This window comes from Sarcophilus harrisii, chromosome 4 (assembly GCF_902635505.1).
Source record: "Sarcophilus harrisii chromosome 4, mSarHar1.11, whole genome shotgun sequence".
Classification (NCBI taxonomy): domain Eukaryota; kingdom Metazoa; phylum Chordata; class Mammalia; order Dasyuromorphia; family Dasyuridae; genus Sarcophilus; species Sarcophilus harrisii.
Genome location: NC_045429.1, coordinates 413726889 through 413741912, shown reverse-complemented (window position 1 = coordinate 413741912; position 15024 = coordinate 413726889). Strand labels below are relative to the sequence as shown.

Genomic DNA, 15024 nt, shown 5'->3' with positions numbered 1-15024 from the left:
GATATCAATCTCTCAGCCTTTAATTCCATTTGCAAATGATTGTAAGTGATGGTTATAGGTAGGCAAAATATCTTCAACAGGCCTGCAACCATAGAATAACTCTCTCCTTAGGTACTTAGAGAAGGGCAAGGGGTCATTATTGGACGTATAGGGCCCAAAGTAAGGTCTAGCTTTTCTCTGTATGCCTTTAAATTACTGGATAAAACTGTAATGTACTGAAGGATATAACCGATTTCTCTAGAAATCTCAGTAGGTTATCTCAATAGAAATTTTCCTGAAAATAGCTCTATGAACCCCCAGGTAGGATGTCATAGAAGCATAAAATTTTAGAGGTGATTAGAGATCAACCCTATCTGGAGTCTAGGTGATGGTGTTTAATGGGTCATTTAATTGTTTTATTAAACTTTTTTAGTGTGCAAACTTCTTTAGGAGGGCACCAGCTTTCACCAGAATTAAAAGGCATTGCCTTTGATGAGTGAAATACCTATAAGATGTGCCACAAGTAAATTATAAATTCATTCTGGAAACAGAATTAGAGACACAGTCATATTACAAACATTATTACCAGGGGACGTCAGCCTACCAATGGCTTAAAATTAAAGGCATTGCTTTTGATGCATGAGGTACCTATAAGTTATGTGTCACAAGTAAATTATAAATTCATTCTAGAAACAGAATTATAAACATGATCAGATTACAAACATTAATACCAGGAGCACCAGTCTGCCAATGACCTAGAGAAGCTTGGAATCAAAACCTTCAGGTCAAACGGCCCACCAAGGTGCCTAGGATTCCATTTGGCTCTCATAGAACCAAATAACAAAAAGCTAGAGGAGGCTGGACAAAGCTCTGATGTATCAGGGAACAGTTTTTAAGAATGATTCACTCGAGTTTTTGCGCTAGAAATTTTCCACTCCTCATAGGGTCCAATCTTACCTAGGTACCACAACCACAGAGAAAGAGAAAAGGAGCGAGGCCTTTCTATATACGGGCTTGGTATGGTCCTAGGAGTGCTTTATCTCTTTATAAGGTATGGAGGATGAGGAAGAGGACGTCACCCAAAGCTCCCTTAAACAGCTCAGCAGAAAAAAGGGGACAGTTATGTTATCCTCCACTGCCATCATGGGGCCAGTTGGGTTAGTTTATGTTCCTCTTTGCTGCTTACTGTTGAATTTTCCCAAACCTGGTTTCCCTCATGGTGGCCTCTTCTCTGCCTAAGAGTCCACTATAAGAAGAAGGGTATAATGATTTTTACCCAGGTTTTCTCCTTTTTTTCTCCCTTAGAAATTGAACTTAATCCCATTTCTGGCTTCTGTCTTTTCCTTGCCATTGTGGCACTGATGCCCTTTTCCTAAAGGTTTGTGGTCTTTGGGGGAAGAAAAAAATGAGAAAAAACGAGGTTGTACCAGGTTTCTTTATTTGGAATTTCCCAGCTGCTGCTCCAAAGTTATTTTAAAAGATTAATTGAGCTCACAGAGCTTTATATGCTCAGTCTACATAAGAGACACAGTCCCTACTTTCCATGGTCTTATAGACGGAGTCAGAGCCAGAGAATCAGCAATCCCTTCCAGGGCTAGAGAATGCTTTGTCTAGCAGCTTTTGAAATTATTAGATTAAGTATTTAAATATGTCATAACTATACAGGAATTGTTGGGATTCACAGAATGAAAGGGACTAAAATCTGTAAGAGAGGAAACAGTCCAGGGCTAACGCCATCAGCTCTAGTGTATCTCCTCACTTTCATTGCTGGGAAGGCTAGTTCGGGTTTGCACTTTGATTTTTGCATAGACAATGGAATCTGAATCTCCATCCTGGTGCTGGGCAAAGTAGACTTTGTTTTCTTCTGAGTCTTGGAGAGACGTGTCCACATAGGGAAGGGCCTCCTCAGTAGTGGAGCAATCCTGTAGGGCAGACATGTAATAAGAGAAATGAGTGAGATTTAATTTGAGTCTGGAGCCATGAAAGCAAAGGGATGTTTGGTCATCAGAAAGCAGAGATCTGGAAAGCATTGGACTGAAGGATTAAGGCCTGAAGGATAAAGACTGAGGAAGAAGGAGTCTTCCTCAAAATCCTCTGCCTTAGCATCTAAAAAAACACAAGTTGCTCCTGCTGCTGGTGCTGAAAAGTCCAGATGGAAGTGTCGGCACCCAACTTGTCCATTCCATGCAACAAATGAAGGCAAACAAATAAAGTTCAATGTCGTCTAAATGCAGAATGCTCTTACCTTGTGGCAAGGGTCTGAGGTTTGGGAAATCTGCTGGGAGCTCCTAGTTGGGTCTGTCAGAAGATCAAAAAGAGAGACCTCACAGCTGTAGAAAGGAGCAGCTATCTCCCCCTAGCACATACTTAGGGCTATGGTGTGAGAGAACAGGACTAAGAACCTCAAATCTGAAAATAGTGGTGAGAGAGAAAGCAGGTTTTTTTTTCCCCAGTAATTCACAAAAATATTGAAGTATTTACTATATGTCAAACACTAAAATAAAATAGTGGACATAGAAAGGCACAGTCCCTCCTTCACAGAACTGACTTTCTATATTCCAAAATTTCTCTCTCTCTGTGTGTATATATATATATATATATATATATATATATATATATACATATATATGTATATGTATATATATAAATTATAGATATAGATCTATATAGAGAGAATGTGTATGTATATATATATATATATATATATATATATATATATATATATATACATAAAAGATATACATTGGGTAAGTGGGAGATACTCTCACAAAGAGGAGGAAGTAGTGGTCAAGAAACGGGCAAAGCCTCTTGCAGAGAAGAAGCCATATCAATTAAATGGTAAGAGTGAGAAAGCTGGAGCACTGGAGCACTGGAGCACTCCAGGCATAGTGGACAGTTAAGTAATGAGGCAGTCACGGGAGATAAAATGTTTTACGTGAATAATGTGTCTGATCATAAAATTTATAAAAGGGCTGGAAAGTTAGGAGGTGGCCAGATTGTGAAGGGATTTAAAAGTCAGAGGAATTTGATCCTGGAATTTATAGGATCCACTGGAGTTTGGGGGTAGGGTTGAAGATCACATAATTTACAACTGCTGCTTTATGGAGAGAGAGAAGGGTCTTTGAACTTCTCTTAAGGACCACTTACCTTTGGAACAGCTCTTCCTGATGAAGCAGACAATAACAGTGACCAGAAGTGTCAGAAGAACCCCAACAAAAAATGCCACAAGTAAGTAGGGGTATATTCTGTTTTGGCAAAGAGGGAATAAATTGAGTCCTTGGAAATCCAAGCCCCTGTTCTCCAAGCCAGAATGTAGCCTTCTCTTACTATAGCATAAAATATGAACATTATTCATTGAATTTAACCTTGGCTTGTTACCCTAATCTGATCTCTCCCTAGCATTAGTCTAGCATTAAGTACATACTATGTACCACCTTGGTACTAAGCACTGGGGATATATAAATGACAATCCCTGCCCTCAAGCAGCTTACATTCTAATGGGAAAAAAATGAAAGTTGGGAGTTGGTCTGGAGAATGAAGTTCAGGTAATAAGGAAACTGGTGAAAGGTTTCAATGTCCCTTTCCTCTCTGAGGTGTTATCTCCTAGTACAAAATAACATTCTTGACCCCAGGTAAAGAGAATCAAAGATCAACTTACTCATAGAGATCATTTTTAGGAGTTGGGTAATTTATAGTATCACAGGGTGGAGATTCTGCTGTACTCTGTGGTTTTTCTACAATGGAATATAAATACGTTAGGGAACCCCTTATCCCTCATAAGTTGGCTGCAGGCGAAGACAATGCAAGTGGAATAATTAGGTTAGTAGGTATTAGTAATTAGTAGATTTCCAAATCCTGGATCCAACCTCATCCCCAAATCCAACAACATACCATCTTAAGACAATGCCAGAGAATATACACTAGATTTAGGGAGCCCTTATATTCCAATTTTGCTTCAGATAATAGCTATCTAGCCCTGGACAGGACATTTGAGCTCATTCTGTCTCAATTTTCTCATCTGTAAAATGGAGATCTTACCAAAAAGAGTTGTTAGGATCAATGAGAAGCATGGAATTGTGAGCCTGTGTTAATGTCTACTGTTTTAAAAATTTACAAGCATTGTGCCAAGACACAGAGCTTTATCTTACTAAAAAATGAAATAACATTGAATTTATCCTTATCACTCTAATCTGAGTTCTCTTCCACCTGTCACTGAGTCTAAGCCAAAAATTAAGCACATAAATCCTATGTCAAGTACATTCTACTTTTATAAAACATCTATGCAAATAAGCAGCACATAGTTCATTCAGACTAATACTGCCTTGTACCTTTCACTTTGCTGACATGGGAAAAGAAAAATTCATGTGTGTGTCCACAATAAAATATACACATATTAAGAGTATATAACTGAACCATTGTTGGTTCATATTTTGGTTGTGGATGGACATATATGATAAAAACTTGATTACATACTCCCAGATGTTATATCTATCCTTAATCCTATCTCCAGAAGTTTTCTTTGATCATCACCCCCAACTCTTCAATCTCAATACCTTTTCCCCTACTGTTTACAATACAAACATGCCCAAGTTCTAACCTTTAAAAATCTCAATCTAATCTTGGCCCTGTTATCCTTCTCATTCCCCATCATCCTTGGTCATCCTTTACTTCTGAATTCTCGTCGACTGGGGTTTTCATTCTAGTTCTTCCCATTAGGCATTTCCTAACTTTGGAGATAAACTCCATTCTTATCCCCAAACTCATCTCTCATCCCAATTTCCTGAGGAAAACAGCATCCTAATTCCAAGTTGAGACATATAATTGCTCTCTATCTTGTCTAGTTCTTTGTTGTGCCTTCACAAATTTTGAGCATTTACCTCATCTCCATTCCCACAGCCTCTATCCTGCTCATTTCTTCATAATAGCTGCCTCACCCTGTTCACTCTGCCTCGGCTCTCCATCTTAGTCATCAAGATAGTTTTCCTGATTTTGTACCTCAAATTCTAGGGGGGCTCTATGACCTCCAGAATCAAATATAGAGCATCCCAGAAGTCTTTTTTTTTCTTTTTTTTTTTTTTTTAATTTAATTGCCTTTTATTTACAGGATATATGCATGGGTAACTTTACAGCATTAACAATTGCCAAACCTCTTGTTCCAATTTTTCACCTCTTACACCCCCACCCCCTCCCCTAGATGGCAGGATGACCAGTAGATGTTAAATATATTAAAATATAAATTAGATACACAATAAGTATACATGACCAAAACGTTATTTTGCTGTACAAAAAGAATCAGACTCCATCCCAGAAGTCTTAAAGCTGGAAAACCACAAGACTTCTGGGATAACGTGACTGAATCTTTGATCAAGTTCTTTACCCCATGGCCTCTCCTTGCTGTTCCTCATAACACACTTTGCCCTCTCTTCTGGCTGACCCAAATGCCTGAAATAACCCTCTGGAGTTCCCAGTTTCCTTTGACACTTATAATGTATATGCTACTTGGGTGCATGCTAGATAAAATCTGAGAAAAGCTGCTGCTGTTAATTATATCCCCTAATACTTAGAAGTGATTCAGAGCTATGTGTTCCAGGCAAATAAATTCTTAAGCAAAAAAGTTTTTCTGGTTGTTACTCTTTGAGACACCTCATCAGGGCCTAGAGTCATATTCATTATACTCCCAACTCTTATCCTCCTATGTTCGTTTGCCAAGTTCTGTCAATTTTATCTTCCCCAGATATCCTCCCATCTGCTCCCCTTAATTCAGTCATTTTTGTATAGGCCTCATCACCACCTGGACTAAGGCACTAACCTCCCAAATGGTTTCTTTACCTTCAGTCTCTAACCCATCCTCTACACCGTTGCCAAAATATGAAGAGAACATATCTAGTGTCTTCCATGCCCAAGATGCTTCTGTGAATCCCTAGGATAAGTCAGAGACCACCTTCTTTCTAGAATGATTGTACATGACTCCCCCTCATATATACTCTGTATTACATCTTAACCTACTTTTCCATGTGTTCTACAAACTGATCCCCATGACTTTCAGAGAATGCCTAGTTTTAGCTCAGTTTACCACCCACCACCTCTAGCAGGCCTTTTTCTGATTTCCACATCTGTTCCACACTCGTCTTTCCTTCTCCCTCTCTCCTTTCCCTCCTTCCCTTCCTACTTTTTTCCCTTTTCTCCCTCCCTCCCTCTCTCCCCGGCTCTCTCCTTCCCCTGCTCTCTCCCTCCCTCCCTCTGTCTCCAACTCTTGGTCTCTGTCTTTCCATTCCTATCCCTGCAATTACTTTGTATTGACTCGGCATATGACTCGGCACAGCAGGAAATTTTTTTTGCATTCCCAATAGTGCCTATTCCAGACAAGTAATAAAGCTTGTTAAACTGAATATAGTCAAAACTCTGCAAATTATCTGTAGTAACAGAATGGCATAATGTGGGTGAGCCAAAGAAAAATGCAAGTTTTTCCCCCCTTTTTTGGTTAAGGAGAGGGACATGTGCATTCTTAATAGGGTTTTATTAACAAAATTGAATGTCATCTAATAACAGGACTGAATTCAGATATTAAAATCATGGGAGATTAGAATTGGAAGCTTTAAAAAAAATCACCTGGTCCATCTCCTTCCTTTTTAAAGAGGGAATTAGACCTCAGGGGTTATTTAGTGCATCCAACTTGTTTTTTAGTCTTGGAAACTAAACATTCTTTTTCTCGAGAGAAGTTCAAGTTGAAACTCAAACCTGAATTGTTATAGAAATGTATGGGGCCAATCTCAATTTTTAGCTCATTTTTTCATTTCTGCTAGATTTTTACACCAAGGACTCCTTTGACAGTCTGATTACTCAGAATTACTAAGAATTTTTATTTTTCAAAATAACATGCAAAGACTTCAACATTCACCCTTTGGAAGCCTTGTGTTCCAAATCAATATAGTACAGTTCAAAAATGTTTTTAAATGCAAAAAATAGAATACAAAAGAAACTGATTGAAATATAGAGAACAAGATAAAAGAAAAAATAGAATACAAAAGAAACTGATTGAAATATAGAAAACAAGATAAAAGAAAATTCCTGGACCCCTGTGCATTATCCTTTTCTATAATTTTTGTCCTTAACCTACTGAGAATTGAGGACATATGACATGTAAATTCTTTTTTAGTATAAGCATGGTTATTTGCATTCCATAAACACTGTTTAAGTTATAGCATATATATTTATATAGGTATAGAAGTTAAAAGTGGGAGAGGAGGAAAATACTAATTCTGTAAATATTCCCCTCACAAGGAATTGGGAAATTTTAGACTACTCAAGGCAAATGAACTATAATTTAGCTATAACATAAGTGAGAACAGGAAACATGCCATTTTCACAGGCCAAGGGCAGGGTCATTTTCATTTCCCTATTTTCACCTCTTAAGGCTAGAGTGAAACTTACTTTCCATCTGCAGGGATGTAATGATCAGTAGTTTCCCATTATGTTATATGAACGACCTTAGCCTCAATCATGAGAGCCTAGAATTGAGTTTTAACGGCTAGCAACAGAAATACTGGGGTCACACAGAACTTACCAGTTGGCTTTGGTTTGGAGGCACCTGATCCCATTCTTTGTTCCTCTGAGGCAAAAAAAAAAAGAAATACTTTGGCAAGTGGAGATGCCCTAAATTGCCTATGTCTGAGATTATGTGCAAGAATCTTAGAATTGAATCATCAGTGTTATCCCAGACTACTACTTGCTCATACAAATCAGTTGCCAACTCTTGGAATTTAAAAAATATGTGCATATTATATATGTCTACACACACATACTTTGCACTCTACAAAGCCACTATGCCAGTTGGTTGCTAATGTTTTTTTTTCCACTATAAATCCATCAACAGTTACCAATAATTTTCCTGAACCCCTCCCTCAGTCCCTGACTCAATGAACTCAGTGCCTCCCTAATCTCAAGGATCAAATATAAATTCCTTTGCTGAAACACCAAGGAGAGGTTAACAAAATTAAAGAAAATGAACTAATAAAGTTTTTTTTTTCATTTTTGATACTGGTAAATTTTTTAATAAACTTTATCAAAAATGAAAATGAATTCACTACCAATGAAGAGCAAATTAAAGCAATAATTAGCAATTTTGCCCAACTCCATGCCAGTAAATCTGACGATCTAAGTGAAATGAATATTTACAAAAATATAAACAGCCCAGATTAATAGAAGAGCAAATAAAATATACTTAACCATCAGTGAACCATCTTCAGGGCCAAATGGATTTATAAGTGACTTCTACACATTTAAAAAGAAAAATTCCAATACTATATCAACTATTTGGAAAAATGGGCAAAGCTTATCAAATTTCTTTTATGACACAAATGTGGTGTTGACAGCTAAACCAGGAAGAGTGGCAACAAAAAATAAATTATAGACCAATTTCCCTAATGAATATTTGTGCAAAAATTTATAGACCAATTTCCCTAATGAATATTTGTGCAAAAATTTAAAATATTAGCAAAGAGATTACAGCAATATATCACAAAACTCATACACCATGATTATGTGGGATTTATGCCAAGAATGCGAGACTAGTTCAATATTAGGAAAACTATTAGATAATTGACCATGTCAACAATAAAATCAAAAGGAATATTATCTCAATAGATGCAGAAAAAGCTTTTGACAAAATACAGCACCCATTCCCATTAAAAACACTAAAAAGCATATGAATGAAACATATCTCTTTAAACCATCAAGTAGCATAATGGGGATAAGCTAGAAGTCTAGCCAATAGATCAGGAATGAATGATGCCCATTATCACCTTATTATACTTAATATTATACTAGAACTTTTAGCTTTAGCAATAAGAGAAGAAAAAGGAATTAAATAAAATAGACAAGGAAACAAAACTATCATTCTTTGCAGAGATATGATTGTATATTTAGAGAATCCTAAAGAATAAACTAAATTGCTTAAAATGACTTTTAGCAAAATTGCAGGGTATAAAATAAACCCACATAATCAGCATTTTTATATATTACCATTAAAAATCAGCAACAAGAAATAGAGAAATTCCATTTAAAATAACTATATTTGTAAAACTATATGAATACAATTACAAAACACTTTTTTCACACAAAGTCAGATCTGAACAATTGGGGAAAATATTTTCTTGTGGATAGGCCAAGCTAATATAAAAATGACAGTTCTACCTAATTACTTATTCATGTCTGTCATACTAATCAAATTACCAAAATTATAGAACGAGAAAAAATTAAATTCATCTGGAAGAACAATAGGTCAAGAATATCAAGGGAATTAATGAAAAAATAAATGCAAAAGAAGATGGCCTAGATCTAATACTATATAATCTAATAATAATAATTTAAAAAGGAGCAATCAAAAACTATTTGGTACTAGCTAAGAATGTGGATCAATGGAACACATTAGGTACATAAGACACAGAAGTAAGTAATCTATTGTCTGATAACTCCAAAAACTTTAACTTTGCGGATAACTCACTATTTGACAAAAACTTCTGGGAAAACTGGAAAATAGTATGACAGATTAGGCACAGACCAACATCTCATACCAAGATATATGATTTAGACACAAAAGCACCCATCAAATGAAAAAGATCAAGGAATAGTTTTCCTGTCAGATTATGGAGAAGGGAAGAATTGATGATCAAATGAGATTGAGAACATTATGAAATGCAAAATGTATAATTTTGATTACATTAAATTAAGGTTTGTGAAATCAACCCAATCAAGATTAGAAGGACTACACTCAAAGAAAGAACACTGGGAAATGAGTGTAAACTGCTTGCATTTTGTTTTTCTTCCCGGGTTATTTATACCTTCGAATCCAATTCTCCCTGTGCAACAAGAGAACTGTTCGGTTCTGCACACATATATTGTATCCAAGATCTACTGTAATCTATTTAACATGTATAGGACTGCTTGTCATCTTGGGGAGGGGGTGGAGGGAGGGAGGGGAAAAATCAGGACAGAAATGAGTGCAGGGGATAAAGTTGTAAAAAATTACCCTGGCATGGGTTCTGTCCATAAAAAGTTATTAAAAAAAAAAAATTTTTACAGCCAGTGTTTCTGATAAAGGTCTCATTTCTTAAATGTGTGTGTGTGTGTATAGAGAGTCAAATTTATAAGAATACAAGTTATTCCCCAGTTGATAAATGGTCAAAGGATATGAACAGGTAGTTTTAAGATAAAGTAATTAATTAAAGCTATGGTCTTATAAAAAATGTTCTAAATCACTATTGATTAGAGAAATGCAAATTATAACAGCTCTAAAGTATACCTCATACTTATCAGATTAGTAATATGACAGACATAGAAAATGATATTAGAGAAAACTGGGAAAATTTGGATGCCAGTGCATTTTTGGTGGAGTTGTGAACTGATCCAAACATTCTGGAGAGCCATTTGAAAGTATGACCAAAGGCTATCAAACTGTAATACACTTTGATCTAGCAAAACTACTATTAGGTCTATAACCAAAGAAATAAAAAAGGGGAAAGAATTCACATCTGCAGTTTTTTTTTTTGTTTTTTTTTTTTGTGGTGGCAAGGAATTCGAAATTGAGGCAATGGCTGACCAAGTTTTGGTATATGAATGTATTGGAATATGAATGTACTTTTTAAGAAATACAAAGTCTGGGGCACCTAAGTGGTGCAGTAGATAGAGCACCAGCCCTGAAGTTAGGACCTGAGGTCATATATGACCTCACACTTAACACTTCCTGGCTGTGGGAAGTCACTTAACCCCAATTGCCTCAGCAAAAAAAAAAAAAAAAAAAAAAAAAAAGAAAAAGAAAAGAATTACCAAGCCCACGGATTTCAGAAAACCTGGAAAGACTTGCTTGAACTGATGCTGAGTTAAGTGAGCAGAACTAGAAGAACATTGTACACAGTAACAGTAATACTTTGTGACAATCAACTATGATTTGACTTAGCTTTTCTCAGCAATACAAATATCCAAGACAATTTCAAAAGCTTCATGACAAGAAAATACTATCTATCCATATCCTGAGAAAGAACTGTGGAGTCTGAATGCAAATCAAGCATATGGGTGTGTGTGTGTGTGTGTGTGTGTGTAGCTTTTCCCTTTTGGTCTACTACTTATTTCACAAAATTACTAATGTGAAAATGTTTCCATGACTGCTCATGTATAACCTCTATGAGATTACTTGCCTTCTTGGGGAATACACACATACACATACACAACACACACACAAATATATAGAGATAAGATGTGTATTTGTGTATGTATACATACTCAGATATACACAGATGTGTGTGTATTTCTCTGTTCTTTTCACAACCTCACCCCTTCCTCCGTTTCCCAGTGTTAAACCCATTATTTCCTGCTATGTGCTCTAGCTATATTGGGCCACTCCCTGTTTCTTACAAACCACACTGGGTCTCTGCACTGGCTATTCCCCTTTTTCCTCCCTTCCAACTTAGACTCTCTGGCTTCCTTCAGTGTTCAGTTCAAGTGCCGCTTTCCATGAGAAGCTTTTCCCGTGCTCAGCAGCTGCAAGTATCTTCCCATCTGTGGTTTCTATCTACTGTGTATCTTGTATGATGTATACATTTATGTATATGATATCTCTCCTTTTAGAAGACATGTTCTGTAAAACTGTAGCACTTAGCAGAGTGTCTGACACAAAACTGGTGATTGATACATGTTTGTTGATTCATTGATTGGTTTACCTCTGTCCCTGTGAAATAATATTAAAGCCACTGAAATCATTCTGTAAATTTATAAAAGGAAGAAGACATACAGTTCTCTTGGGTGCTGGCTTCTAATACACAAAAGAGAAAACAATTAAAAATTAATTTCAAAACCCTGATATTTGGCAATACAAAAGCATGGAAATATACCTTAAAACAAATGTTTGACTAAAATCTGATGCACTTCAGTCATACACATATCACCCTTCAGGGTGCTGGTATTTCCCTAACCTTTTAAAGATAACCTCTTCCTGAAAATAAACAAACAAACAAATATATATATATATATATATATATATATATATATACACACAAATATATGAATATATATAAAAACATATATATATACATATATGTGTATATATATGTATATGTATATATACATATACATATATGTGTATATACAAACAGGCAGAGATTTACTACAAATAAACAGAAAGGTTACTTAGCTGATGATTTTGTTAAAACAATTTATTTTAGACTAACGAAGAAAGAATTATAAAAAATGAATTTACCTTAAAAGCAAAACCCTGGTAAGATGATTGAAGAAAAGTCAGACTCCTCGTACTTGCTTCCTTTTTTAGGTACTCGTTTTTGCATTTTTGCAACAATGAGGAAATATTGTTGTAAAACTACCAATCATTGAGCCGCTGAGTGCAAAGCTTCCACATGTGTTCAGCATTAAATTTCTTCTTACAAGTAAGTCACTGGGAGGGTGCTTTCAAGTGGCTTTGTTTCATAAGCAGAGCTTCGTGCTGAACCATTTTGGTTCTTAAATGTCCCAATAGTCACTTGTCAGTCTAACTTGAAACAGGAACAGAAAAGAAGAATAGAAAAAAGATAGATTTTTTTAGTCAGCCAAATGTCTGTTGAATGCCTAAGTAGAATAATAGACCACTCTAAGTAGGTGGCCTACCTAAGCAGTAGAAAGGTCACTGAGTTTGAGGTCAGGTAAAATTCTGATTTTGATCCTAGTTCTGCCATATATTCTTTGTGTAACTTGGGGGAAGTTGTTTTTCTTCATAGTGGCCCAGTTTCCTTAACTGCAAAATGTGGGCTTTGGACTAGACAGTTTCTTTCTTTCTTTTTTTTTAATAGTATTTTATTTTTCCAAATATATGCAAAGATAGTTTTTATCATTCAACTTTGAAAAATCTTGTGTACAATTTTTTTCTTCCCCTTTCCTTCCCTCCTCCCTCTGAAGGCAGCAAGCAATCTGATGTAGATTATATGTACAGTTCTAAATATCTTGCCATATTTGTCAAACTGCACAAGAAAAGTTAGATTAGAAGAAAAAAACATGAGAAAAAAGAAAATACCCAAGCAAACAATAACAAAAAAGGTGAAAATACTATGCTTTAATCCATATTCAGTCTCCATAGTTCTTTCTCTGTATGTGGATGGCACTTTCTGTCACATATCTATGGAACTGCCTTGAATCACCACATTATTGGAAAGAGCCAAGTCCATCACAGTTGATCATCACATAATCTTGTTGCTGTGTACAATGTTTTCTTGGTTCTCCTCACTTCACTTAGCATCAGTTCATATAAAAGTTTCTAGGCTTTTCTGAAATTAGCCTGTTCATCATAGACGATTTATGTCCCTTCCATCTTTAACTCCACTTAGTGTGGGTCATCCATTCAACTGATGATCCTATTTAGTTTTCAGCATCCAACCAAGAGATATAGCCAGTGCAGAGACACATAGATCTGAAAGTTTGTATGAGCCAATTCAATTTAATTAAACTCCTGCATAAGCACTGGTAATTCAAGGACAAAAGCAAATCCAGTTCTTTGTCTTCAATTCCTCTGAGGTAAGGAAAACAACATGGCCACAGAATAATAAATATGTAAGACACAAGAGGCAGAAAAACGTAAGGGCCTTGAGTATAGGTGCTCTTTTCATTTCTCTCTGTCTCTATTTGTTTATCTGTCTCTGTCTCTCTATTGTCTCTCTCTTTCTCTTTCTATTTGTCTCTCTCTGTCTCTTTTTCTGTCTCTATTTCTCTCCATCTCTCTCTCCAAACCTTCCTTATCAAAGTACCTGGCACAAGGTGGGAAATTTTTAAAAACTGAGGAAGATCAGAGGGTCTTGAAGAGAATTAAGGATTCTGAGAGGTAGAATGCAAGCTTCAGAATCCATGAGGGCTCTTTTACATACAGTCCCTGGAACATAGTAATAGATTAATGCTTGTTGATTGATGGAAGAAGTGACAATGTGAGAAGTATGAGCATTTCCTGTATGAAGAAAGACTCTCCAAAGATAAGCAAGCCAGATATACATATATATGTAGAGAGACAGAGAGACAAAGAGACACACAGAGAGAGACAGAGGCTTGATTAAAATTTTTTTTAATTGATATTTTAACCTTCAATTTCTAATATGACTTTTTTCTCGCACTTCAGCCACAAAATATAAATAAAAAAGAATAATGGAAAAAGCATTTCAGCAAAACTAAAGAATACATCAAGCAAGTGTAATAATCACAGTGTTCCCATATCTCTGATCTTTTATCTATGTGAAGAAGGGAGGGAGGTGTTTTTCATCTTTTCTTCCAAGCCCTACTTGGCCATTACAATGACAAAATTTAGGACTTTTGGTTGTCATTCTTTCCATTTACAATATTGCAGTCATTTATATTGTTTTCCTGGTTCTGTTTACTTAACTCTGTATCAGTTCGTTTAACTTTCCCTATGCTTCCCTGAATTCTCCACACATCATTCCTTGTAGTGTAGTACATTCAGGTATAATTTATTTAGTCATTCTCTGGTCAATTTACTTTGTTTCTAGCTCTTTGTTTCCACAAAAAAGTATTATGATGAATACAGGCTATGCAACTGTGATAATTGGGTTATCTGGGGTTGAAAAATGGAGACATTTTATTCACTTTTTAGTATAATTTCAAATTACTTTCTGGAACAAGGCATATGCGGGAGTGAAAAATGAGAAATCAATCTGTAAAGACAGATGGGTGTCATTTATGATGACCTTTTGTGGTAGAAGTAATGCCCTAAACACTATCTGCCCCCCATTCCTCCTCACCTTCTAAATATTGACTAGTTTTTCCTTAAAACAAATTGAAATCATCTTCAGGATTTAATTTGCTCAATTTAAAGGTCATATGATCAACAAGATGGTGGACTAAACATTTTCTCCAAACCCCACTGATTCCAAAATCTCCTAAAGAGGAATTATGTACCATTTAGAACATAGCTAAAACTAGAGGAAAAGAAAACAAGAAACCCTACAAAGTTGCAGCCCAAGAATTAATGCAAAAGAATACCAACCTCACTTAGTACCCAACCAG

At 35.9% G+C, this 15024-nt stretch overlaps 1 protein-coding gene across 2 annotated transcripts; it reads right to left on the bottom strand.

Moving 5' to 3' along the window:
* Positions 1-1398: 1398 nt before the first annotated feature.
* On the bottom strand, positions 1399-12523 carry LOC100916567 (transmembrane protein C1orf162 homolog). 2 transcript variants are annotated; one of them, XM_012549591.3, is made up of 6 exons: positions 12230-12523; positions 7544-7588; positions 3638-3713; positions 3127-3224; positions 2225-2277; positions 1399-1901 (listed from the first exon to the last, which is right to left on the bottom strand). In XM_012549591.3, exons 2-6 carry the CDS (start codon positions 7575-7577, stop codon positions 1722-1724), a joined length of 441 nt encoding a protein of 146 aa, XP_012405045.1. In that variant the 5' UTR covers positions 7578-7588; positions 12230-12523; the 3' UTR covers positions 1399-1721. The 2 variants fall into 2 exon arrangements, with proteins under 2 accessions (XP_012405045.1, XP_031823152.1); XM_031967292.1 differs by lacking the exon at positions 12230-12523 and adding an exon at positions 8206-8241.
* Positions 12524-15024: the final 2501 nt, after the last annotated feature.

Excerpts from the sequence above, each read along its gene's own strand:
- LOC100916567 (XM_012549591.3), bottom strand. The coding sequence starts at position 7,577 with ATGGGATCAGGTGCCTCCAAACCAAAGCCAACTG. Across the intron at positions 2,278-3,126 it reads CAGGAAGAGCTGTTCCAAAG|ACCCAACTAGGAGCTCCCAG; the intron begins GTAAGTGGTCCT and ends ATCTTCTGACAG. Across the intron at positions 1,902-2,224 it reads CCTCAGACCCTTGCCACAAG|GATTGCTCCACTACTGAGGA; the intron begins GTAAGAGCATTC and ends TCTGCCCTACAG.